The sequence below is a fragment of the Manacus vitellinus genome, unplaced genomic scaffold, assembly GCF_001715985.3.
Source record: "Manacus vitellinus isolate BGI_N305 unplaced genomic scaffold, ASM171598v3 scaffold_51_pilon, whole genome shotgun sequence".
Lineage (NCBI taxonomy): Eukaryota > Metazoa > Chordata > Aves > Passeriformes > Pipridae > Manacus > Manacus vitellinus.
The window spans coordinates 2,686,290-2,710,673 of record NW_021940620.1 but is presented as its reverse complement, the minus strand read 5'-3'; the positions used below and the strand labels follow the sequence as shown (position 1 = coordinate 2,710,673).

The 24,384-nt window shown below is 41.1% G+C and overlaps 1 protein-coding gene across 8 annotated transcripts in view; it reads left to right on the top strand.

The window, feature by feature from the left end:
• Positions 1-24,062, top strand: part of LOC103755611 (core histone macro-H2A.1) — a 34,548-nt gene extending 10,486 nt beyond the window's left edge. Inside the window, exons 2-10 of one of the 8 annotated variants that reach the window (XR_003916142.1) lie at positions 1,523-1,629; positions 2,663-2,860; positions 4,664-4,774; positions 10,015-10,114; positions 11,542-11,632; positions 14,813-14,914; positions 15,391-15,480; positions 18,769-18,943; positions 23,304-24,062. Coding sequence is in view for 4 of the 8 variants with exons in the window: in XM_029962954.1 (XP_029818814.1) it covers positions 1,523-1,629; positions 2,663-2,860; positions 4,664-4,774; positions 10,015-10,114; positions 15,391-15,480; positions 18,769-18,943; positions 23,304-23,469 (947 nt within the window). In the remaining 4 variants the exon portion in view is untranslated. Of the gene's footprint in view, positions 1-1,522; positions 1,630-2,662; positions 2,861-4,663; positions 4,775-10,014; positions 10,115-11,541; positions 11,633-14,812; positions 14,915-15,390; positions 15,481-18,768; positions 18,944-23,303 lie in introns of those variants that run through there. The other 7 variants (XR_003916141.1, XM_029962957.1, XM_029962955.1 and 4 more) reach the window with 7 other exon arrangements.
• Positions 24,063-24,384: the final 322 nt, after the last annotated feature.

The window sequence follows — 24,384 nt, the reverse complement described above, 5'->3', positions numbered from 1 at the left end:
AGGTGTGGAAAGCATAGGCAGGTTGACCTTACCCTGCTAATCCTGCTTTAAAAATAAATTAAAGCAATTGTTGTCAGCGTGAAATGTTGAGTTAGTTTTGCGGCCTTAGACTGAAATATTCTGTCTCACCCTGTAATAAAGTTAATTGAGTGCTTTGAAGAACACAAAAATAGTGAAAACCTACCAAAATCCTCACTGAGATTTAACTGTAAAACATCCAGGAGCAGCTGTAAGCTTTCCAGTAAGCATCATAATTTACTTGTTATCAGAATGAAAAATAATTGGAGAATCATGTTAAATTCAGTCTAATGAGAAGCCATAGTCTGTGCTGTACAGTATTGTTTAAGATGTACTGTTGTGTCTTATGTGGTCATGTGGACTTTGATTTTAGTCTTTTTCATTTCCAGATTAATGTCTTAATTCAGTTCTGTTTGCCTCCCTATTATGGAAGAGCTCTCGTACAATAGTCAGTTATTAAATGTGAAATGCATCTCATACCTTATTGTGATGTTCCATTTTAATATTGGTGTGTAATAGATGTAAAAAAAGACATTTTCATTTTCTTTTTTTTTTTTCTCCAAACATTACCAGGTTTGCAAAAGGAATTATTCAGAAAGTAATGGTGAAACACAGATTGTAGAGAGGGAGATGAAAGGTGACAGCAACAGCACATAATTGCAAAGTCAGATAAACATGTTATGTCATTTTTTAATTGTTCCCCAGACTCTGTTGTAATTAATTACATCCTTGCCCAGGGCTTGTTGAGCTGAAGACAGATAAGTTTGCAGATAACACTCCAGCTTTTCACATCATAGATCCTTGCAGGGGAGCAAGGTAATCTTTCCTAATTGCAGTAAAAGCCATCCCATACGTAGCTGTTAAACGTTATTTTGTCAGGACTGGAAATGTCTTCTAAGGAGGTAATTTATTAGGAAAAAATAAACTTCATTCATCAATTACTTTTTTGGATTAGACACTTCTTGTCAGGCGGAGAAAGAAGATCTTTCAGTGTTTGTAGAAGCAGTTTGTATTTTTAGTGTCCTAACTTAGTGTGTGCTTAAATGCTTCCATAATGTTAAAAATGAGACACTGAGAAGAGCATCTTTTCCAGTCATAAAAAACTAGAAGTGATACAAGCCAGACTCACGTTTGACTGATTTGAGAAAAGAAAAAGCTATAGAATTTGTACATCTAGTACTGTCACCTGATAGGAGAGGGATCCTAAGAGATGAGCAGACAGTAGCCTTGAGAAGAACACTGAAAGGTGAAGAATCTGAAGGAACTGCTTCAAAAAAACAAAAAAAAGAATTGTGGTTTAAAGCACAGGACTTCAAGGGTGCATTTGTGCTTCAGTGATTAGGCATGTAAAAAGAAGATGGTAATTTTAGAGTTAGATGTCTGTTGAGGGTATCTACAGCACTTAGGAGGAACATGATGCAGTTCCCATATCTTTTTGCTAAATAACACATTGATTTTTCTTGATGATCACATTGTAATTAAAAGGGGTTTACTTTTTCCCCAGCGGAAATTCTGGAATTGGCTGGAAATGCAGCAAGGGACAACAAGAAGGGTCGAGTCACTCCTAGACACATCCTGTTGGCTGTAGCAAATGATGAAGAATTAAATCAGGTAAGAAAAACCTGCCCTGTGAGGGCCAAGATTTCCTTTAGGGGCTTTTTAAATTGTCTTTCCATCCAGCTGAATTGTAACTCAAGACCTCTGCTTACTGAGCAGCACAGCAGGAAACAGCTCCATCACTCCCTGACATGCTGCCTGTGTAACTACAGCACTCAGCTTAATTCTATATTTCAGCACCCTTAAAATGTGGGAGAATGCAATGGAGATGTAACCTGACCTTTGCTCACAGCCTTTACATCCTCTCCCGTTGGGGTGGGACGTTGTCTTAAACTCTACAGAGACACAGAGAAAATCTTTCAGATACTTTTTGTTTGTTTGTTTTTGTTTTCCCCTACCTGTTCCCACTGAAGTCTGTTATTGTGACCACAGAAGAGCTCTGAACTCTTGCAAGTCTGTGTCCTTTGCAGACTTCAAGGTACCACAAAAAATTGGGGTATTATTATTACAGTGCTGTGGCATCAGCCAGGGGCAGTGGTACTGTACCAGGGGCAGATTACTGTACCTTTTTGTGAGGTGCTGTAAAATCACATCTCAAAAGAGACTTTTTCCAAACTTATGTATTATGATGGAGCAGGAAAAAAACCTGTTTTAAAAATGCACTTTCAAGAGAATTCAGCACTTGGGGACATACATTGGGTTGTGGCACCCATTGCAGTGTCACCCCCTGGACTTTGGGGTCCCATTTCTCTCTCCCAGGCTGCCTCATGTGTGTGGCTGGGACTGTCCTGTTTTCTCCTGGTTGGGTAACAGCCTTCATGGCACAGCTTCAGAGGAACAGATCTTGTGTGAGCCCTGGAGATGCTGACAGTGCCAAGCATATGTTGCAAGAAGAATACACATTCCTTTTCTAGTTAAAATCTCCTACATGGTCAGCTTCCTTTCATACATTTCATGCCTCTCTTCTTCAAGGGTAAATGTGTTGAGAAACTCAGGGCAACGTACAGAGCTTGCAGTAAATTGCCATTTTCTATTTATTGGTGAATAAAGGCTGGAATTTGTCTTCTACAACTTTATTTTTTATTAGCTATTGAAAGGGGTCACCATAGCCAGTGGTGGAGTGTTACCCAATATTCACCCAGAGCTGTTGGCAAAGAAGAGAGGATCAAAAGGAAAACTGGAAGCCATCATCACTCCACCTCCAGCAAAGAAGGCAAAGTCTCCCTCACAGAAAAAAACCGTATCAAAGAAAACAGGCGGCAAGAAAGGAGCGAGGAAATCCAAGGTAGAGTAATGTGTTTATTTTAAACCCAACGAGCTTGCAAACAGTAGCTGCAGGGAGCTCCACTCAGGGGCAGCTTTCTGTGCCTGTGTTGTTAACAACAGTGATTTCAGTCACAACAACCAAAGGAAGGGGGAGTCTGAAAACCCTCAGAGGTCACTCGAGTCTGCAGGACAGGGGGGTGAGCCATAAATACTCTGTAAGGAACATTCTTAGGTGGGCACAGGCTGGAGGCACCAGGAGATAGAAAAGGAAAGTGTTTGGGGGCTGTGCTGGTCACACCTTACAGGTTTCAGTTTGTAGGAGTAGGGAATCTTTGCACATGTGTAGCCAAGGATGGCTTTTTCTTTTGCAAAACAACTGCTGTCAAGCAATAAGTTATGAAAGTAGGAAGAAGAGGACAGGAATTTCTCATGAAGTGGACAAGGAATGTCAAAATTGCCTCTGGGTGAAACAAAGCTTCTTTATTCATTGTGTGTCTCTGTTACTGTTTACTTGGTCACTCTGCTGATTTTTTTTTTGGTTTTTTGAGCTGTTGAATTGTTTTCTCCCCCAGAACACCTAGTAGTTGACATTTCAAGTGCAGTGCTTCCAATAACCATGCACTAATAATTTCCCTAAATCTGGAATTTTTTTCCCCCCTGCTTGATTACAAAAGCAGGAAGTCTGTTGTGGGGTTCTGTTTTTCTTCCACACAATAAACTGTATTGTCTGCTTACTATATTGGTATTTGGCTAACAGCAAACTCTTGGGGAATTGAAATAGGACCCATGAAATTCTAATTTGCAAAACATTTGTGTAAAGGAAAGCATGGTTACAGCTTCTAAAAGCACCAATATATGACCTTGCATCAAAGTCATTTCAGTTGTTCACCCTCGGATTTAGTTTATATAACTACAAACTAAACTTTGCAAAGGGATAATAGGGAGACAGTGGCTTGCTTAATACTTCAGGTGTGCTTTTTAGCTTCAACATAGATATTGCCGAGGCACCAAATATTTATATGAAACCCTAAGCAGTAATTTTATTGAAAATATGAAATTATTTTTGGCACCAGTTGAGTTTATGACCACAGCAGTCAGTTCACTGTCTTCATGAAATGCCTTTTTCAAAATGTTCCTAATTCCCTTTTTTGTTCATTCCTGAGAGCTGTTATTCCCCTGCAGTGAATGCAGAGTTGAAAAAGGCAATGGTGGTTGAGGGGAACTCCTTCTCCCCCAACAGTTTTACTGGAGATAAAAGTGGGTGGTGATATTAAATAAGACAGAAAATTTTTCAGCCCATTTCCTGCTACCAGGCAGGTAGAAAGTAGGTGTATTCTTCTGGCTCTGTCTCTGAGGACACATTACAAAGGAGCATTTCTAAAAATAAGATTGTGAAACCTGAGAGCACCTCCCTTCACAAAGAAAATTTGTTCTCCGACAAGTCACTTTTTACCTTAAAATGAACGTCTGCCCACACGTGCAGATACATTATCTTTGTCCACACAAGCCATCAGAAAGCTGTTAATATTTTGGGGCTGTTTATGTGTTTTCCTGCAGCATTTAAGACAATTCCCATCTCAAGTGTGCCCTGTCATGGGCAGGAAAAGGCACCTGTGGATCTGCAGGTGCCGAGGTCGTTATTCCTGTTGATCCCTTCACTGTTATCAGTCACTTTGGTTGGACTGGAGGATAAAATCCAACCCCAGTGTTTGCACAGGCATTTTATTGCCTGCTAAGCATTTAGTGCATGTCATGTATCTTTCTGTCGTTAAACTGTTTTTCTCAGAGCCTTGAGTTAACTAATTAACTGTATTTTTGGAAGAAGAAGCAGGGAGAAGTGAGCAAATCAGCCAGTGCTGACAGTACAACAGAGGGAACTCCTGCAGATGGTTTCACAGTCCTGTCCACCAAAAGCCTGTTTCTTGGCCAGAAGGTATGATCCTGCATTTTTACAAATGAATACCTATTTTTCCATGCTGCTTAGGGAATACCCCCCCTCCTGCCACCCCCCTTTCCATAAAACATCCAGGTACAATGGACATTTCCCCACTGAGCACTTGAGGGAGTGTATGGTATTAGCTTTTCGAATTTCAAACAACAAACTTCTAGAACATTTTAAAAATACATAAAAAATTTTTTCATGTGGCTATGTAATTAAATACTTAATTAGAAGGAAAGCCTGTGTGCTTGTAATCTATCTCACCTTATTGATAAACAGCATAATTGTTACAGCTCAGCATCTGCCAAAGAGGAGATTATTATAAGATTAATATGTATTTTTTCCAATGGGCAGCCCACTTCATTGCTGATGTAAATGATTAAGAGGTTTTTATCAAAACCTATTTTAGACATTTGTTCATCCTAGTGGTTTTATGTTATGTTCTGTTTTGTGGTTTACAGACTGTGTAATAATGAATGATGCTTTTTTGAAAAGCTAGAAGTCAACAATCCTTTTTTTTTCCCTGTGAATATGCTCTGGGACGTGGGATGGTTTAAAACAAATACATATCTGCTTAAAGAGAGGATCCATTTAAAGAGACAATTCATTAAATCAATTTGGTTTTTTATCCTGAATCCTGCCTTTAGTTCATGATACAAAATTTTTTGTTAAGTAAAGCTGCATCTTTCTTCTGTCATTCAGTAATCAGATCATTGTGTTGTAAGCCATAAAAGATGAGCCATTGTCCATTGTGGAATGTAACTCCTCTGACTCATTTTTATTTCATACTGAGGTTGTTCTCCATTTACCCTGCCACAGTTTGTTTGCCAAGTTTAACATGCATGAGAGTAACATTTTTTTTGCAAGACTTCTGATTTTCCACATTTAGTTTTACAACTGGATCTAAATTGCTGGGTTGGTAGGGGTTTTTTATTTTACTCCTAGTAGGGGGGTAGTTCTTTAAAAACATTTTGATGACTAATTTAGAACCTAAAATTTATAGTCCACGTTAGTGTTTCAAGAAAGCAACATCAGACTTCTGGAGCTGATTTTGAGCTCCTTTTAGTTACCAGAGGGAACCTGGGATAAGACCTGCTGTTGTGTTCAGCAAAGTGACCCAGCAAATCAGTGAGGCTTCGCTGCTGGGCTCAGTGGAAGAGAATCCTGAACTCCAGCAGTGCTTTAAGCTGTCCTGAGCAAAGCCAGTGTCTGTTTTAGAGCTTCCCAGGGAGTGCCTTGTACTGGGAAATGGACTTCCTGGCTGTCTCATTCCCTTGGGAGTACATTCCCTGGTGTGACATGTCCATCCCTGCACTGGGTGGTTGTCACTTAGCCCTGCATGTGAGAGAGACCAGCTGGCAGCCTTTTGTTGTAACACATCATGGAAAGAAAAATGAAAGGAAAATGAAAACCTGTTTGTCTCCTGTGAGGGAACACTCTAAATCAAAGGGATCATGTTCTGAGTGTTAGAGAAGGCATTTGAAGAATTGCTGCTGTGATCAATCAAGCAGGATCTTTCAAACCTCCTGTGACATCCTTGAACACCTCTCCAACATCTCGGTGGTTTGCAAAACCATTATCTGCTAGATCAGAAGATCATTTGCTAGATGGCAGAGGGGGAAGAAAATAATCTTGGCTTTGGTATCACACCATTCCTAAGTGTTTAATGGGAAAAATCTTAGTCTTGGCTCCATGTTTTCAGAAGGGAAGGGATTTATTTGCAAGAGCAACTCTTCATCCTTCTAATATCCCCAGATTTACATAGCTAAAAAAACAAATGAGAATGTTGCAAACCTGGGTATTGTTCATTTTTTAAAATTCCTGTTATTGCATTAAATCTTTAGGTAACTGCTGACACTCAGATAGAAATTCTTAGAGGTCAGGAAATGGCCAAGAACCCTTCAGTTGTACCTGTACAAGTGTCTTAGTGCTACATTAATTAAATATTAAAATCTAGTTAATATATAAATGACTGCACATGCTACAAGTGCCATGCCAATGGAAATGTGGTATTGTGCACAATAAGTAGTTTGTTTTTCCTGAGAGGATTGGAGGCAGAGTTGTGAGACCTCAAGCCTAAGCATTAGGGTTTGGACTTTGCAAGAGACCTCAGCTTGTGGTCCTCAACAGGCATCTTCAGTTTTCAGTATGAAACTCATACCAGAAAAACTTCCAAGACTTTTAAGGTAATTTTATCTGAAATAAAAAATGCAAAGCTTGGCTCAGAAAATACCCACAGATGTGCTAAATGCCACCTGCATTTTATCCAACTAACATTTAATTGAAATGTTACCTAAAGTTCTGTCCATTCTTTGTTGCACATGTATATGCAAATTGTGCCTATTTATATTTGTAAAGTAGCCCTTTAGGGGATCACTTCTCCTGCCTAATACATGCTTCATGTTATTTGGTAGTGAAATTAAGCAATTACTCATTGGAGGATTTAATTCTGATTAATTTTTGAGTTGTATTCTGGCACTTGGATGTCTAACAGTGCATTGAGCACTAAATGCAGAATTTAGTAAAATAATACTTAGCTGCCAACTCATGCTATCAGTGATGGGCAGCTTTTTAAGCATCTTGTTGTTGCTGTTAAACTGAAAGTTTAATTACCAGCTGTTTATGATGTAAATCCCATATATGGGTGGGCTCAGGGTTAGATTTAAGGTACAAAACCAAAATGTTCTACAGCTAATAGACCTGGGGCAAAAACCTGTAGAACTCAGAATTAGGGGTGAAAGAGGAACATCTATAGAATGAACAAAATATGCTTAGGAGCAGACTAAAATCTCCACAAAACAGTCTTTTGGTGTGTGCATGTGTTTTGTTGTTGTTTTGGGTTTTTTAATTTTAAAATTCATAAAGTTTCTTTAACATTTTTGGTTTGATTTGATTTGACTTTTTTTTTTTTAAACAGCAGTTGCTTGTAGTCAAACTCAAGACTCAAACTCAAGTATGAATAACTTGCCACGTGTGAAGTCTTAAAGGATTCCAAGCTATTTGGAAAGGAAACTTTCTTAGATTTTATTACAAATTCCCAAACAGACCCGTACTTAAAACACTGAATTACACTCATTTTTAGTCAAAATCACCCTATTTTGAGGGAACATTGTTTACTCAAGCAACATATGCAAATGATATGACATTGCAGGCTTTTAAAAAGAGAAAGAAGGTCAATTCATGGAATCACATGAGTGAAATGGAAATATTTTTTTCATAAAACCTAAATACGTGGATGGTGGCCTCCTTAAATCACCCATTCACTTGTATGGGTTTCATGGATTGGCTCATATTCCCTGTTAATAAATTAACATACACAAAGAGATGGTTTGAAGAGTTAAGTTTACAGAACGTGGATTACAAACCAAGAGAAAAAATTGAGTTATTGATGAGATAAAGTGCCATACCTGAAGGTGTACGTTATGTTTCATAGGTTGAGGGCTTTGGATTAGAAGGAAAGCCTGGCTTAACTGCAGCTGGTTTCAAGACTTGCATTAACAAATGAGAACTTTCTCTTCCATAGTTGCTTTCTGTATCACCTAATCAGCCCCTGAAACAATCATTTTAAATACCTGTAGAGACAAGCATAGACCATGCTGTAATTAATATGTTTCCTCAGATGAAAGAGTCTGGAAACTTTTTAAACTTTTAAAGTATTTTAAGTTTCAAATAGTCAACTTAGTACATGTGAAATCAGACTTCCCAACAGGAGCTACAAAGCAGCATCACAACCTGCTCTAACCCTGCAATTCTGACCTTTGCCAAGTTTGGCATTCCCAGCAGGTTGCCCAAATTATGGAGTTGTTTCTGTAGTGTGGGTCACATCCTATGGTGAGACACCCAAACTATCAGCAGCAGGCAATCTGTACTATCACTTTTCACCCCTGAGCACTACTGAAAAAACATCCTTACTGGAATGGCATGACAGGATCCTTTTGTCACCGTGGCTGGTCTGAGTTTTTCCACTGACTTCTAATTTCATAGAATAGTTTGTAAGTCTTGCTCAAAATATATTACCAGAAGTTAAAGTCTGCACTTCCTCATATTAGTTCCATTAATTCTTTTTGTTCTTTTAAGAACATGTAGTGCAGATGTGAATTAATCTCTAGATCTCTGTGCCACCTCCCTCAGTTTACTGTGTGCCGGTGAGAAATCCTCCTGATTTTGTAACAAGAAAGAAATAGGAATCCATGGGTGCAGTGAGAGGATTTAATGGGCATTAATGGGTGGAGTTAAAATCTCTGTTTTCCTAAGGGACAGAAGCAAATAAAATAAAACCTAGAAGCAATAAGCACATAATATTATGTGCCTGCTTATGGTACCTCACTGGGCACTTAACAAAGGCTGCAGAACTGTAATGAGAACTGAAATGCTGCAATACAGAATGTGCTGACCACTGATAAGGAAAGAAAAAGAATCCCATCCCTTGTTGGGATGGAGGAATCACTGGAGACAAGTGTGTGCTTCCTCAGAGATAGGCTCGTGTGTGCTGGCTTAAGGAAGGAGGAGCAGCAGCTTTGATCCCAGTTCAGTCTGAATGGTCTCAGCACGTTCCTGTAATTAACGCTTAAGGAATGCTTAGGGTGTCCTTCATCTCTACTTGGAGGAGAAACAAAAGCCTTCCTTTAATGCCAGAATTAGAATCACGGAATGGTTTGGGTTGGAAGGAACCTTAAAGAACATCTCGTTCCAACCCTCCCCTGCCATGGGCAGGGACACCTTCTACTAGCCCAGGTTGCTGCAAGCCCTGTCCAATCTGGCCTTGGACACTTCCAGGGATCCAGGGGCAGCCACAGCTTCTGGGCCAGGGCCTCCCCACCCTCCCAGGGAAGAATTACTTCCCAATATAAAATCTTAACCTTCCCTCCTTCAGCATGAGGCCATTCCCCCTTGTCCTGTCACTCCCTGCCCTCGTGGAAAGTGCCTTTCCAGCCTTGTTGTAAACCCTCTTTAGGTCATAGATAATAATAATAACAATCCCAAACAGTGATCAGCACAGAACCACAACAGAGCTCATTAGCAGGTACATTGCTGTCCTCCCTGTGTGAACAGCGTTTGAGTCTTGCGTTTGAGTTTTTTGGGGACAATAACCCTCCTTTACGACCTGCCTTTTATTTTGCATATTTGTTTGCAGTGATGCTATCTCCATCTGTGTTGCAAAGCTCACTTTTCTGCAGCTTCTCTGTGATTTCCCAGCTGTCCTGTTATTTCCCACCTCATGCTTTTCTTTTCAGCTGAACCTTATTCACAGTGAAATCAGTAATTTAGCCGGCTTCGAGGTGGAGGCCATTATCAATCCTACCAATGCTGACATTGACCTTAAAGATGACCTAGGTAAATGGGGCATGGGTTGACACAACTAACGGTCACATGGAAATTATGGAACCCAGAATTTACCCTCTAGGCCTTCAAAACCTTTAGGAAGAGCAGAAATTCAAATCTTGCTTTGTTGAAGAAATATATTCAAAATACTCTTCACCGAATTCGAACACTTGCAGCTCTTGCTTGTCTTCAAGCTGATTTCAGTTCAAACCAAAAATTTAAATTCTTTTCCATAATGATCATATGTGACTGTTAGCTATTTTGGGGGGTTTCTTATTTGGATACTTTGAGGACTAAAATACTCTTTTGTCAGGTTGTTTTCAAAATAAGCAGTTTCTCCATTCTACCTGCAATCTCAGGGTTTTTTTCTCATACTTAGAGTAGGCTTAAAATTTTTAAAAGGAATTATTAAATAATTAACTGTCCCCAAATCTTTCCTGCCTCGATTTCATATTTAATTTAATCAAATCGTGTTTCCATTATGCTTCAGTTACTCCCTGTCACTCAGGTTCAGCTGAAAACAAATACTGATATACCAGCAGTGAACTGCTGTAGATGGTGAATTGCTTTTAAAGCTTCTGTCTTGTTCCAGATTGAAAAGAAATCAAAAAATTCCTTCTTCAGCAAAAGAAAAGTTACCTTTCAAGCATTATGTACTGCATTCCCTTCTCATTTGAATACTGAATATTCTTGTTTGATTATGCTGTTGTCTTCTTTTTTAAACTTCCTTAATGGAATACAACCTGTAATTCTACTACTGCTGCATTTGCTGTGGGAATGTACAGAAGTAACTTAACAAGAAAAAAGGTTTTTAAACCAGCCTTTCTCAGAAATATGTATATCTTTACAAGTGTCTCAGGCATTCCAACACATAATTAGAAAGTATGCCTTACCTTTAAACTATAACAACAATCCCTTGTATTTTTTAAAGCAAATTCAGTACAACCCTTGCTGCAAATACAAGGTTTCCTCTGTTTGAAGGAGACTGGCATTTTTAGAATGTGAAGATTAGTACCTGTCAGCTTATTGATGCTGACAAAATGGAGAAACTAATTATTTTGTTTGGCTTGATGATCCTGAATTTCTTTTTTTAAACAGATTCCGTATTTTAATGTCATGCTCTGTGGGGAACTGGTTGTTCTAGGTTTCTGCAAAGTGCAATGGGGCATTAGCTGATTTTAAAACTTTGGAAAATGATCTCATGTGATTGCTCTGACTTGTCATTTTAACATTTATTTGATCATGTCATACTCAATATTCCTCCTCCTGTTCCCTACACCCCTTTCTCTACACACACCTGCACACACAACTCAGCATTTTGGCGCAAGGTTTGGAGATGTGAAGGTAGGAAAATATGGACGTTGGTACATGTGTAAATGTAGAGCCTGTGCTGGGTCTCTGTCCAACGTGGTTGATATCCATCTGTTTACCTGTTGTAGTTGCAAGTTGTACAGGCTGACATTGCCACGATCGACAGTGATGCTGTCGTTCACCCGACAAACTCTGACTTCTACACCGGTGGTGAAGTAGGTAATGGCAAGTTCAGCGCTGCCGAGTTTGTATGTGTGTGCATGGTCGATCAGCAGCCACAAGCTTGGTGTAGCTATGCAGATCTGCATTCATTTCTCACTTCCAGCAGTCCTGACTGATCAGAGAAAGAAAGCAGGGATTGCAAACCCAGTAGGCATTTCTGGTTTTTATCACCGAATCGGGGCAACGCCAGAACGCGCCGCCAAAATTGGAAGTGCGGGAACGGTTCGTTCCATGCGGGCACGTGAGCAGGGCACAGGAATCACCACAGGGTTGGCCTGACATGTTCAATGCCTGGGCTGAACGTGGTTTGGTCTTTAGATACCAGTTGCAGTGCACCCTCTCCATGCCAGATGTTCACATCTGGATTCACACGCTGGATCTAGCCGATGACCGATGACCTTCCCAGCCCTGCTCAATGGTCCAGGAGCCCGCAGTGGTGTGACACGTTTTTCAGGTGGTCAGTCATCTAAGCCACACTGCTGAGAGAAGGCACAATAGAAAACAGGACAGACCTCTTAATTCAGCCATCATAACTGTCCCCTGAGTAACTGCTCTAAGTGGTACCCTCTCTGCTTACCAGGATTTCGTAAAAGGGTAGCAGTGCTTTCACTGAACTGCCTTGGTAACTTGAGAAGGCAAGTGACAGTTTGGGCTGGATGCAGAAGTTGTTAAAATCGAGTGAGCTGATCCCAGCCTCTGTTCTGCATCTCATCTTAACCTCCCCATCACCATGTGAACGGGCTCCCTGCACACCCAAGGCCCTGGTTCTTGGGGGGACACGTGTCCTGCTGCAGTGCTGGCACGTCCTACACCCCCTGCTTTTCCTGAAGGAGCTGCTTCCTGAGTAACACACAGAGAAAAGTAGCTCTGGATGGCCCGTTGAGCAGGAGCACTGTGGCTTAGCTGGCTAAATAATATGTAGAGACATTAAAATAAAAGTGTTAAATAGCCTGTAACTGAAGAATATGCTTGCAAAGTCTGTCAGACCCATTTAGCCAATGTGCCTGTCTCCTCCCCTGTGACAGGGAAGTGCTTTGCTACCCTGCAAAGAAAATTGTCTCTCGAAGCTGGACTGCTCATTCCTTAGTGTAGGTTCCTGTTGCCTCTGACTGCTGTAAGAAAGAATAGAAGTGCACAAATGCTTAGCTTCCAATGATTAACTTTTACCCATCTAAATTTATTTTTTTTTATTATTTTTGTTGGTTTTTTTCCCTAACAATTTAAATGTACTGGGGGCTTATCCTGAGAATTTTAGAGCCTAAATTTCTGCTAACGCTGTTTTCCACACTGATACCAATGCCTGCTTGGAAAGCATGAGATAATGATCTTGTTCTCATGGGAGTGACACATATTTATGCCTGTGAGCAAATAAGCTACTAACCTTGAAGCTGTGAAGCAAGACTTCCATCAAGAAACTTGCTAATGTAGTGGAAAATGGTTAAATACAGTCTGTCCTTTCCCAGATTAAGCTAATTTACAACATAGATCTCAAGTATGATTTCAATATAAACCCTCGCTATTAATCAGAAGAAGAGCATAATTGAGGAGTAAATGCAGAATATCTCACTGATTCATACTTTTGCTCTTCTTTGTACCAGATCTCCAAGAAGAGAGCTCAGTGAAATAAACTGACATGGTTGTTCATTGCTTTTAATTATAAATTAATTCCCAATAGAAGGGAAAAAGCTGATCCTTCTGGATTGAATTAAACCAAACTAGGCTAAATTCCATTAAATGTACAACAGCTTTGCAATGGCAAAGAAATGACCTACTTAATAGATCTTTGCTGTTCCTAGGTTCTGCACAAGGCTTAATTATGTTTCCCCTTGAAACAAGAGAAATTAAGGATTATGAATGTCATGGGGTTTAGGACTGATCAGAGTTCATGGACTCAGGGGGAATATAACTGGAATATATATAAAAATATCAATGGGAATGGTATGGAAATACATACAGCAAGAATGGAACTAGAATGGAAGACTGTTTTGTTGCCTCCCCATCCCTTCTCCAGCAGAGGGATTTTACAAGGCCCTAGGCTCAGTCACATGTCCTGGATGGGCTCAGCAAAGGGCATGGGGGGGTCTGTCTCTGCCTTTGAGGTTCTAGGGGGCTTCCAACCCCTCAGTACTGCTGTGGATCTCCTTTCCCAGCCCTCTCCTAAGACCCCTTGCTGCTACAAGTAAAGCCATTACTGTGTCCTCTAAGAGATTTTAAGATGGTCCTTCCACTCACGTGCAGTGGGATTGGTGACTTTAAGTCTCAGAAAATTCCTAGCGAGGAGTTGGGCTGAATAAGTCAAAGTACTTTGGCTGAAGTATTTCTATAAAAGAGCTTAAATGAGCACAAAGAGCAAATTACACTCTGACCTACACAGTCTGACCTTGAAATCCAGCTTTTGGCAAACCCTGTGTTGAACTGATGACAAAAAAGCCAAAGAAAAGGCATAAGTTTTGTAATTGTCCTCAGCTTTTGTGCCCCAAAAGCAATAAACTCCAACTGGAAAAATAGAGGCAGGGTCACTGAGTCAGTTTTTGAATGGAAAACAAACGCATTGTTTTCAACTTTTCATCTTCAGTTTAGAAGAAATTTAGCAGAACAAAAAGCATCTTAGTTCTTAGAGCCATAACCCAATTTAGTAACCTGAACCTTGGAGGAGAGGCTCTGCTTCCTTGAGCATACAGTATGTGCACTTCCATCAGAAAATGCATTTTTTTCTTTCTTCATCAGTGAAAGTAAGGGGTGTCACCAAATAAATGTCTAGATCTTTAGAGGTCCTAGTTCGGAATTTTTGGAAATCAGTTTTCAAAGCAATATCTCAAATCAGAGCCTTTATGATATCACTGCTTGTACTTATCTACCTTTATCATTAATATGCACAGTGCAAAATTATGTGGGATGCTTATGTAGTTAGGAAAATGCTTTCTTGGGCTGTTTTTGTTTGAGTTTTTTTTTTAATATTAATATTTAAAACTAGAGCTGCAAAATAAGATCTAAACCATTTAGTGATGGACTGCCTTTGTAAAGAGCGTACCTTTGGGTTACCCTGAAACACTGCACAGCTCTTCTCCTCCCAGAATGGCTTTGTCCAGCTCCTTAGCTGTAGTTAGAGAAGTTCATTGGAGGAATATGTTCCTTAGAGATTCTCCTTATTTCTGAGGCTCTTCCTCTTGGTTAAAGGTGGCTCAACAAGCTGGGCAGTTACCAAGTAAAGCAGCCCGCTGCACTCACGAGACTGTTTCATTCCTGGGGCCACCTGTTGGGGTCAGGGACCAAGATCAGGTGAGTCTCAAATTCTTATTGTGGCAAATGGCTCTTTAAAACAATTTGTAAGAGAAGAGGGGAAATGAATCCTAGGTGAAGGAGTTATGAACCTTCAACCACTCTTGAGCTAGCACATTCTTCTGGAACGTTGCGCACTGAGAGATGCTCGTGATAAGGAAGGAGGTAGGGATGTCATGTCCGATGTTTTGACAGTAAAATCAAGTCTGAGAATGTTTGCAAGGGATACCAGGGTGAGGTTTTTGGGTTGTTAGGGTTGTCTTTTTGGTTTTTTCTTTCTGTTGTTGTTGTCGTTGTTGTTTTTCATGATTAGCTAATTCTCAAGTCCCAAAAGGTTTAGATCTTACTTTGCAGTCCCCAAAAAAAAAACAACATTTGGGCAGAAAACTCTAGAGTGATGTAATAAAAATTAATGATGAGTCACATGTCTGTGGAAAGCTGAGATGAGAGGAGTAAACTATCAATTCTCTGTCCAGGGAGCACTTTGGAAAAGAAAGGCGGGAAGGAATTTGTGGAAGCTGTCATTGAGCTCCGCAAAAAGAACGGGCCCTTGGACATTGCTGGAGGTGAGGCTGCGATCCGGGAACCCAAACCTGACCCCAAACCCATCCCAAACCTGAACCCAAACCCATCCCAAACCTGAACCTAAACCCAACCCAAACCTGAACCCAAACCCAACCCAAACCTGACCCCAAACCCAACCCAAACCTGACCCCAAACCCAACCCAAACCTGAACCCAAACCCATCCCAAACCTGAACCCAAGCCCAACCCAAACCTGAACCCAAACCCATCCCAAACCCAAACCTAGACCTGAACCCAAACCTGAACCCAAACCTATCCCAAACCCAAACCTTCACCATGTTGGCTCACACAGCCAAGCTCCTTCTACACCAGCCCTGGAGCTCCTGCTGTCTGAGGCAGCTTTTATGGGTTCCATGGTATTTGTATTCTCCATATACACACGTGGCATCATAAATAACCTTTACCAGGGCATGTGGGCAGTGGGGCAGTGATGTAATGCTGCAAGTAAAAGCTGTTCACAGGGACGTGCACACACAATGAATGTTGCTCATTAAGGGCACAGTTTAGAAAAGCAATTAATGAGATGCTTATTTTTGAGCCCAACTCTGTTAAACATCTGCTTTGCTGAAATGCTGCTGACTTTGACTGAACTTAAGCACATGCTTAAAGTTCAGCATCTGCTTGGGTGCTTGGCTCCATCAGTGCCAAAACCATCACTGTAAAAGCTTACGACTTTTTGATGCCTAGTTATCAAAATTTATGTAATATCGGAGCAAAATCTACTATAGGAGTAATAAAGTTTGATAATGGCAATATATAATTTTACACCATCTGTGAAATTGCTGATCCATGTTGTTCATATAGAAGGCTGATTCTGCCATCTGTGTTTATGCTATAAAAACAAATACAGTGTGTGCAGTTTTGTAAACGAATCCTAACTACAGCCGAAGGGGAGATGTAAGAATTCAGCTCTGACAGGAAAAATTACAACTGTTTACTTCTGCTGCTTAATACTTTGGGGGTTTTTCCCTTAACTTTTTAAAAATTTTAATAAGTTTTTCTTGGAATTTTTGTTCTGCCAAAATATGTAGAATCAATTACTCAGTTTTGGGTTGTTGTTTTTTTTATTTTTTAAAAAACTTCTCTACAATATTCCTCGCTGGCCCAGACCAAACTGCTCCAAATGGGTGGCAAGTTGGAAAGCAAAGTTTGTTTTTCTCGGGCATCAGTGCATCCCTGAGATCTGGGGGCTGCTTTTCCAGTCTTACCCCATGGAGCTCTGTGTTGCACTGGGAGAAACTGGCTGTGAGGGATTTGTTGGAGGGCTCTAGAGCAGAATTGATGCACATCAGTTTCTCAATCCCATGGTTATCCAGTTTTCAGATTTCTCAATTATAGGGGTTTTCCTTTAATCTGCCAATAACCAGGATCCCTACCTGGTAACTAGCACAGAATGTGTCCATGGTTCACTTTCTGTTTCCTACTTCTCCTTCCAGAGCATTTGCATTTGAAGTAAGGGACAGCTGCTCCTGGTAATGAACAGTTGTCCTCATCAGAATCCTAATGACTTAATTAATGACTACCCTAGAAAACAATCCCTGAGAAATATTAAAGCTGGTGATGTGTATCAATACAGCATTCTATTCTTTTGGGATGAAGATGATAGCCACATTTCACATCTGACTAGAGATATGTCAGCTGCTTTTAATAGATTTTTCTTGGATTTATGATGTATTCTGAATCTGCCAACACTTTAGTTGCACATTATGACAAATTAACATTGCCTAACACTGAGGCTATTCAACATGTTGGGACTCTGCAAACCCATAAGAACATAAATGCTTGTGCTTCCATTGTCCTTCAGAATGTTCTGGTTAACCCCTGGTCAGGATGCCATATGACAAAGTCTATTTTCTCTTTCCTGCAGCAACCATGGGATAGTATCCATATGTGGTGATCATGTGCCAAGAGTTATTTCTACTATACTTAAATAACAAAATGCCTCATAAACATTCCAGAATGGAGTGGAGGCTTTCAGACCTTTGCAAAGCTGATTTTTTAATTTTTTTTAAGACTTATTGGTATTTTTATTTTAGTTTTTTGAAGACATAAGCTGCCATTTTCTACCTACCCTTTTGTGGGGTATTTTAGGGGCTGACTCTTTGTGAAGGTTCCCTGTGTGAGATGGGAGCTGGATGTTTTTCTGCCCTCAGCTTGCCATTAGGGTGGTTTTCTCCTTCCTCCTCCCCACCTCTTTTTGTTTTTTGACAAACCAAAGCTACAACTTTTTGTTTGCAACCAACCACAGCCCTGTGAGTTGGGAAATGGCAGAGATCCTCCTCCCCTGGTTTCTGGCAGCCTGTTGTTGCTCTGTAGTGGGAAGTGGTGAACCCAGAGCACGTTGTCCTGCAGGGAAGGCAGAGAATCCCTGGCTGTCAGCAGTTTGCAGGAAGGTTCTGCTCCATCTTCTTGGACCTTGCACGTCCATGGTGCTAAGATACAATTAGCATGGTAAAAATTCTTCATTTCATGGCACACAGAAGGCCTGGCCTGTTGGTACATAAACAGTGTGAATCAAACATTGCAAATCTGTAAGTGTGTCCCCCTCCAACAGTCTGTCAAGAATGTGATGAAAGAGAGAAACCACAAAACTAAACCCAGCTGTGTTCAAATGGTCTTAGATGACCCCTAGACAAAAAAAAAGTTCAGATAAGGCCAGGCCCAAAGTCTTGAAATCACACAAAATGTCTTCATTACAGTTGCTCAGAAACAAAGGTGGAAATAAAGCCAAAATCTTTATTTCCAGCCTTCCTTAGGGGTTTGCAGAGCACTGGTAGCTCTGTTCTGCTCCAGTTTGGGCTGTGGTGTGATCAGAAGTGAGCTGAACAATCTGTGCATTTACCAGGAGTAGCTGAAGGTGACCCAAGTCATAACTCCACGTGCCTGTCCACCATCCTGATATTTCCTGGGGTAAACCAAACCAAAGCAAGTTCATCCCTTGACCAGGTTAACATTCTGCCCTTTTCCTTAGACAGTCCCCAGTATAAATGTGTTTCCTTTGATGGCAGCCATGAATTCTTGATCTCTCTAAAATAAGCTCTATCATAGCTGTGATTCATAAATTATCACAGCAAAGTGCAGCTGGAAATGGAAAATACAAAGTCTCTGTCCTCATGTTGTATTTTAAGGCTGTGTGATTTGTAATCCAAACCATTCACAGGGGCTGAGGGAATGTCTGTTGATTGTTTGCTATTTTAATCACACGTGCACTCCTTTAATGCTGAGGAGAGGGAAGAGCAATTTTCACGTTTCACTTTCTGTTCTCCCCAGCTGTTGTCAGTGCTGGCCATGGACTGCCTGCAAAATTTGTGATCCACTGTAACAGCCCCGGTTGGGGCTCAGACAAATGTGAGGAGCTGCTGGAAAAGACAGTGAAGAACTGCCTGGCCCTGGCTGATGAAAAGAAGCTGAAATCTATTGCTTTCCCTTCCATTGGCAGTGGCAGGTAAGGCTCTTGGGGCCAAAGAGGTCACATTTCCTAAGTGCCATCCCATGGTCCAGTCTCCCTTCTCATGTATAAAACCCATTGCTACAATGCTGACTCTTTTCTTTAAATCAGTTCCCTAAAAGAAGTGTTTCTTCTCTTGTGGGGCCTGCAGTGTTCACCTGAGTGATTCTACCCTGCAGAATCTTAAAGCATGCAAATAGGATAAGGAGCATAAAACAAACTTTCAGGAGAATATTAAAAGACTCTCTTCAGACTGTCGATTTCTTCATATAAATTGAAGATTTTGTGGAGGAGAACATGAAGACAAAGGGGTCTATTTTGCCTAGTTTTAGTGCATAATTAAACTTCCTGCACTTTATGGCTTAGGATGGCCAAAGACATGGCTTAGTGTTTGTTTAAGCAGCAAACCTGAAGTGCTTTGATTCTTAGGATTTGCAGAGTCACTTGAAGCTTTCACCCAGAATCCGTAAGCTGAATTCCATGCAGTTTACATCATGGGACTATTTCAGTTAAAATAAAAAAAAGACCTTAAAAACCTTTGCCAAGGTCTTTGAAAGCCAAAGCCTAAAGTTCAAGTCCTCTGGCTTTGTACAGGGTGCTCAGTGCCTTTGAAAGTTGGATTGTGTTCTTAAGGGTCTGAGACTGCACCTTTAATGTGAGGCTCTTGGGTTTGGGGTGCAGGGGAAGGTTTGGAACTCTTGGCCCTCAGTGATGGCTCAGTGTAAAGAGCAAGGGCCCAATCTAGGCTGAATTACACAGTTGTATCTCTAACCCTGGACAACTGCCCCTCTTGAATGTGCCATGAAAGAAGTTGGCTGATGTACAGCAAGAATATTCTTCCCATTGTGCTGTGTTGCAACAGTAGATGAATTCCTGCATATTCTGAGGGCTAGAGCAGAAATCAGTGTTTGAGCTTTTGGGTGAATGACAATGAAGAAATAGAAATTTCATTAGGATAATAGATTTAAGCAGCTTGCATCAGACAAATCTCCAGCTAAGGTTAATTTACATGGGTGTCATTTTAAGGAGATAACTTATGGAGAAATATAGCAGAGGGTTCATAGTAAGCTAGTGAATTAGCTGTCAGGGTCACAGGCTCTTTGGGAGAAACTCCATGGACTGCAGTGGAACTGTGGAATTGGTTATGTAAAAGTGGAACTGTGGAAAGTATCTTCTACAGAGCCCTTTCTTCCCTGGATAGCTCCCAGCAAGGAACCATTCCCAGCCCTTGTTGTGAAGTAGATGATTGGTACTGGAAGATGATGAAACCCTGAATAAAATGAGCAGATTCCCATTCTGTTATGAAATCTGGGTACTGACAGGCAGGATCTGTGGTGAGCTCTAAGCCTGGTTTGTGCACATCATTCTCACTGGAGCCAGTTGAAGTGGTGCTTTTAAAAGATGGAGAGGATTCAAAAGGCCTTGAGTAATAAATGAGGCTATGTATTTTCCCTCCTTTTTCTTAATTAGAGATAGTCAAGCATAAATTAATTTTGGAGGGAGCAGACTATATTCTGACAATACTCTCTACTTGTTTTTATGAAGTCTAAAGCATTAAAAAAAATAAAAGTAAAGCTTTAAAAGATAGCAAATGCCAAAAGACACCACATGTATGCAGCTGTTCTAGTACAGACATCTGTCAAGCAGACATCACCCAATAAACCCACATAAACAGTTTCATTCTCTTTTATAGTTGAGGAATGGGATTACATGAGGGCAGTTCAAATAAATCACAGGGGGAAATAAAACAGCATTCACTGGGCCAGATGCTCAGCTACAGCCAACTTGTGGAAAGCCCAGCTTGGGTGCTGTTCAGAGGTAGCCTGGAGTTCAGTCTGGTTGGGCCATCAGGAGAAAAGGGAAAGGAGAGTTAGGGATTGAACATGAAATCATCCTTGGGGTAGGGATTTCATTCTGAGGCTCTGCCTTTGATCTGAATCGACACTGGTTTGGCTGAAGTCTCAAACTGCCTTTTCACAGGAGTTTAACTCAGACCAGTAGATCGATGCAAGAGGCTTCTGCTGCTTGCAGCCCACACGTGGCCATCAGGCCAGCACCTTTCTGCTGATTTTTCTATCCTGTTTCTTTTGGGAAAGGGGTCCTGAGCAATGTACTGTCATCAGCTTCCCTGGGAATGTGCCTTCCTTTCACCAGGCTGCTCTTCTTTCATGTGCCCTGTTGTGACCACCCTGCCAGAACACTCAGAAGTTTTGTGACTTCAGAGTTCCCCAAGAATGATTCAGGAACAGTGAATACCCTGACCTTGATGCTGCATCACAGTCTCTGCTCAGGAGCAAAACCCCTAAAGATCTCTTCACTGTATGCCAGGATTTCTATGCATTGATAAGTGACCTGCAAGTGCTCAGGTGTGGAGACTGCTGAGTCTGATTCTTTGCCTCTGTGTAAGCTGACAGCAGGAAGCAGCTCCTATGTCAGAACTGCTCTCAGCTGATTAACTTATCACACAGCTGATTCTCCCTGACCAGCTCATTTGCCTTTGGAAGAGTACAAGGTTTTTTTCACTTCTTCAAGAGAAGAAAAAAAATGAGGCATTTTCAGAACAGAGAAAACAGCATGAGCTATTGCATGCCATCATTTTTGAAATACCACAAGCATTATCTTCAGGCAGCCTGTATAATATCACATTACAGGCAGGACTGGCACAGAATTGCTCTCAGAGAGTATTTGCTGGGAAGGCAATGTGCATGAAGTGGGCCATGACACAGGCAGTTGCCCTTCTCATTTTGTGTGTTGTGGCCCAGAATGAGAGGGAGAGTCCAACAGTGCTTCATTATCAGTGTGGTGCTGTGGTGAGCAAGTGCTGAGTGATGCTCACCTGTTAGTGCCATAGGAGAATTTAGCCCAGCTTCTTTGAACTGCTGAGGGAGCTCTGAGGAACTCAGCCATCTGTGTGATCTGTAAATTATTTGCAGTATTAATGGTATACAATTGATAATGAGGAGCATTGACTATCATACATCTGTAAGCACATGTCAAGGAACCAGGTGCTGTTCAATAGGCTCTCTCAAATTCTTTTTGGGTGCTTCTCCTAAGGGTGTCCTTGTCCCCTCACCCTCAGACTGGTTAGTGCACCACATGTCACTGGGGCTGGGCTCACACTTTGTCCAGGGCAAACCCCTGGTGTGGGTGAGCAGCACTCAGGTGTAACACAGCAGCAAAGCTCAGGTTACCAGGTGTAATTTCAGCAGTTTGCCATGACCTGTAAAACTCACAGTTCAGGTCAAGGCTTTGCTCAGACCATCCTACTTGTGCTTGACTTGTTTTAAAGATTAGATGAAACTTTCAGGCAAAGGCTGATAGGTAAAAATGTGAAGAAGCTTGTAAGGAGGGTTGCCAGATTAGGTGCTGAGCTTTGAAATTCAGTCATACAGAGTTTTGGCATCTGAGAAAGCAGCAAGGTTGGTTCTGTGTCTGTGGCTTCTCCAGAGGAAGGAGGTGGGAGCCTCTTCTTTAGGCATGGCTAGAGGAGCAGGAAAGCCTCTGGTTTCACATCTGTGCAGTTGGTACCAAGCAATGTCTGTCAGTGTGATTTTCCTAGGACTGTACTTGTATTGGAGCAGCCTGTAACTAAACAGGATGTGAGGAGTGTTAGAAGTGTTGCTGAAACATCCCTGAAGTCTGTCCTCAGACCCAACACAGCAACTTTGGCTTCCCCAGCCCAGTCCAGCCAGACTGACCCCATCTGGCCAAGGCCCCTGTGACCCAGGAGAGCATTCTCACCATCATCCAGCCTGCTTCCCTTTCCCTCCCACATTTGAAATGATAATGGGGTAGCCAGTGCTGTTTCTCACCCCCAAACTAGCAGAACTCATTCTCTCTTCCTTTTCACCCTGCAGCAAGGCCATACAAGTAACTTTTACAATCTTGTGCTTGATTAACCATTAACAGTGGTAAGAACATTTTGTACTTTGGGTCTTTCCATGTTTCATTTTCTATGTCAAGTTGTCTGTCCCTTTTTATTTATTGGTTGCTTTACTTTCAGGACAGGTTTAACTCTGCAGCTCCAATATCTGCACTGCTTTCCTGAACACATCAGGCTCTTGTTTTACTTGTCTGTTAAATGAGAATAATTGACCCATCAGGTATCATGAGGTTCAACCCATTAATGTGGGTGTATTTTGGGAATGTGTTTCTTCTGTTTGAACATTTTAAGCCTTGCCTAAACAAACAAGTTTGTAGGTTCTAATTCAGCCTGTAAACACTGACTTTGCAGCTTTATTCACCACAAGATCTTAGAGAAAATCCAGAACCTTAAAGGTTAAACCACCAAAGGCTGGTTCAGCAAGTCTTGATTTTCTTTCTTTCTTTTTTTTTTTTTTTTAATCTCTCCTTCTAGAAACGGCTTCCCAAAGCAAACAGCTGCTCAGCTGATCCTGAAAGCCATCTCCAGCTACTTTGTGTCCACAATGTCCTCTTCAATCAAGACCGTGTACTTCGTGCTCTTCGACAGCGAGAGTATAGGGATCTACGTGCAGGAAATGGCCAAACTAGATGCCAACTAAGCCCCAAAAGCTGCAGTACCAGCCCCCTCCTCCACCCCTCCTCCTCCCCAGATCCTTAACTCATTGTGAAGAAGCAGAGCATCCCTTATTTTAAATTTTGCTCATCTAGGGGGAATAAAGGTGGGGTCTTTTTGTTGTTTTGTTTTGGGAATATTTTTTTTTGTTTGTTTGTCTGTTTGTTTTGTTTTTACTTTCTAAACTGTTTTATGTTGGCACTGATAGTTGGCATTACTGCTGTTAATGCACTGTACCCCAGGCATCGTCTGAATTTAGTGTAATCTAGGAGATTTTATAGTTTTATTTTAATGAAGTATGGATCAAGCAGGAAGCTGTTATAGGAGTATGTAGTCTTTTACTTGTGAAAGAAACAGGCCAACCCTATTTTGTAACTGTGTTGTGGTGCTTTATCAATACATCGAGTGGCGTTCCTTTCATTTTTTAAAAGAACAGATGCTATAAACCTAATTTGTGTTTGTTTATTGTCTTAATGATGAATCTGGAAGAGAAAAAAAAATACAGAAACCCTGTTGTCCTTAATTATATTTACAATTTTGAAACTGTGTGAATTGATTTAGTAAAATGTTTGAACTGTTGCTCTTGCTGTACTTGGATTAATTTTTCCCCGAAGACTTCGTTTTCTAAGTAAATTCTGTAAAGTTACCTATGAGAGGGGATGAGAGCAGATCACAAACAATTACCTGGAAATTTGGGGATGCTGAGCCTCTTCCCTGTGCTGGCTGCATTTGTGTGTGCCCAGTGACACTCAAACAGCTGCGTTTTTTCCACAGAGTGTTCCGACTTTCCCAGTTATTGCTTCAGATCCTCTTGTTCAGAATGTGCCCTAATTGCCTGTTCACTCTGGGAGGTTGAAGCCTTTTAGATCAAGCAAGGCCTAGGATTTTTTGAACTGGTTCC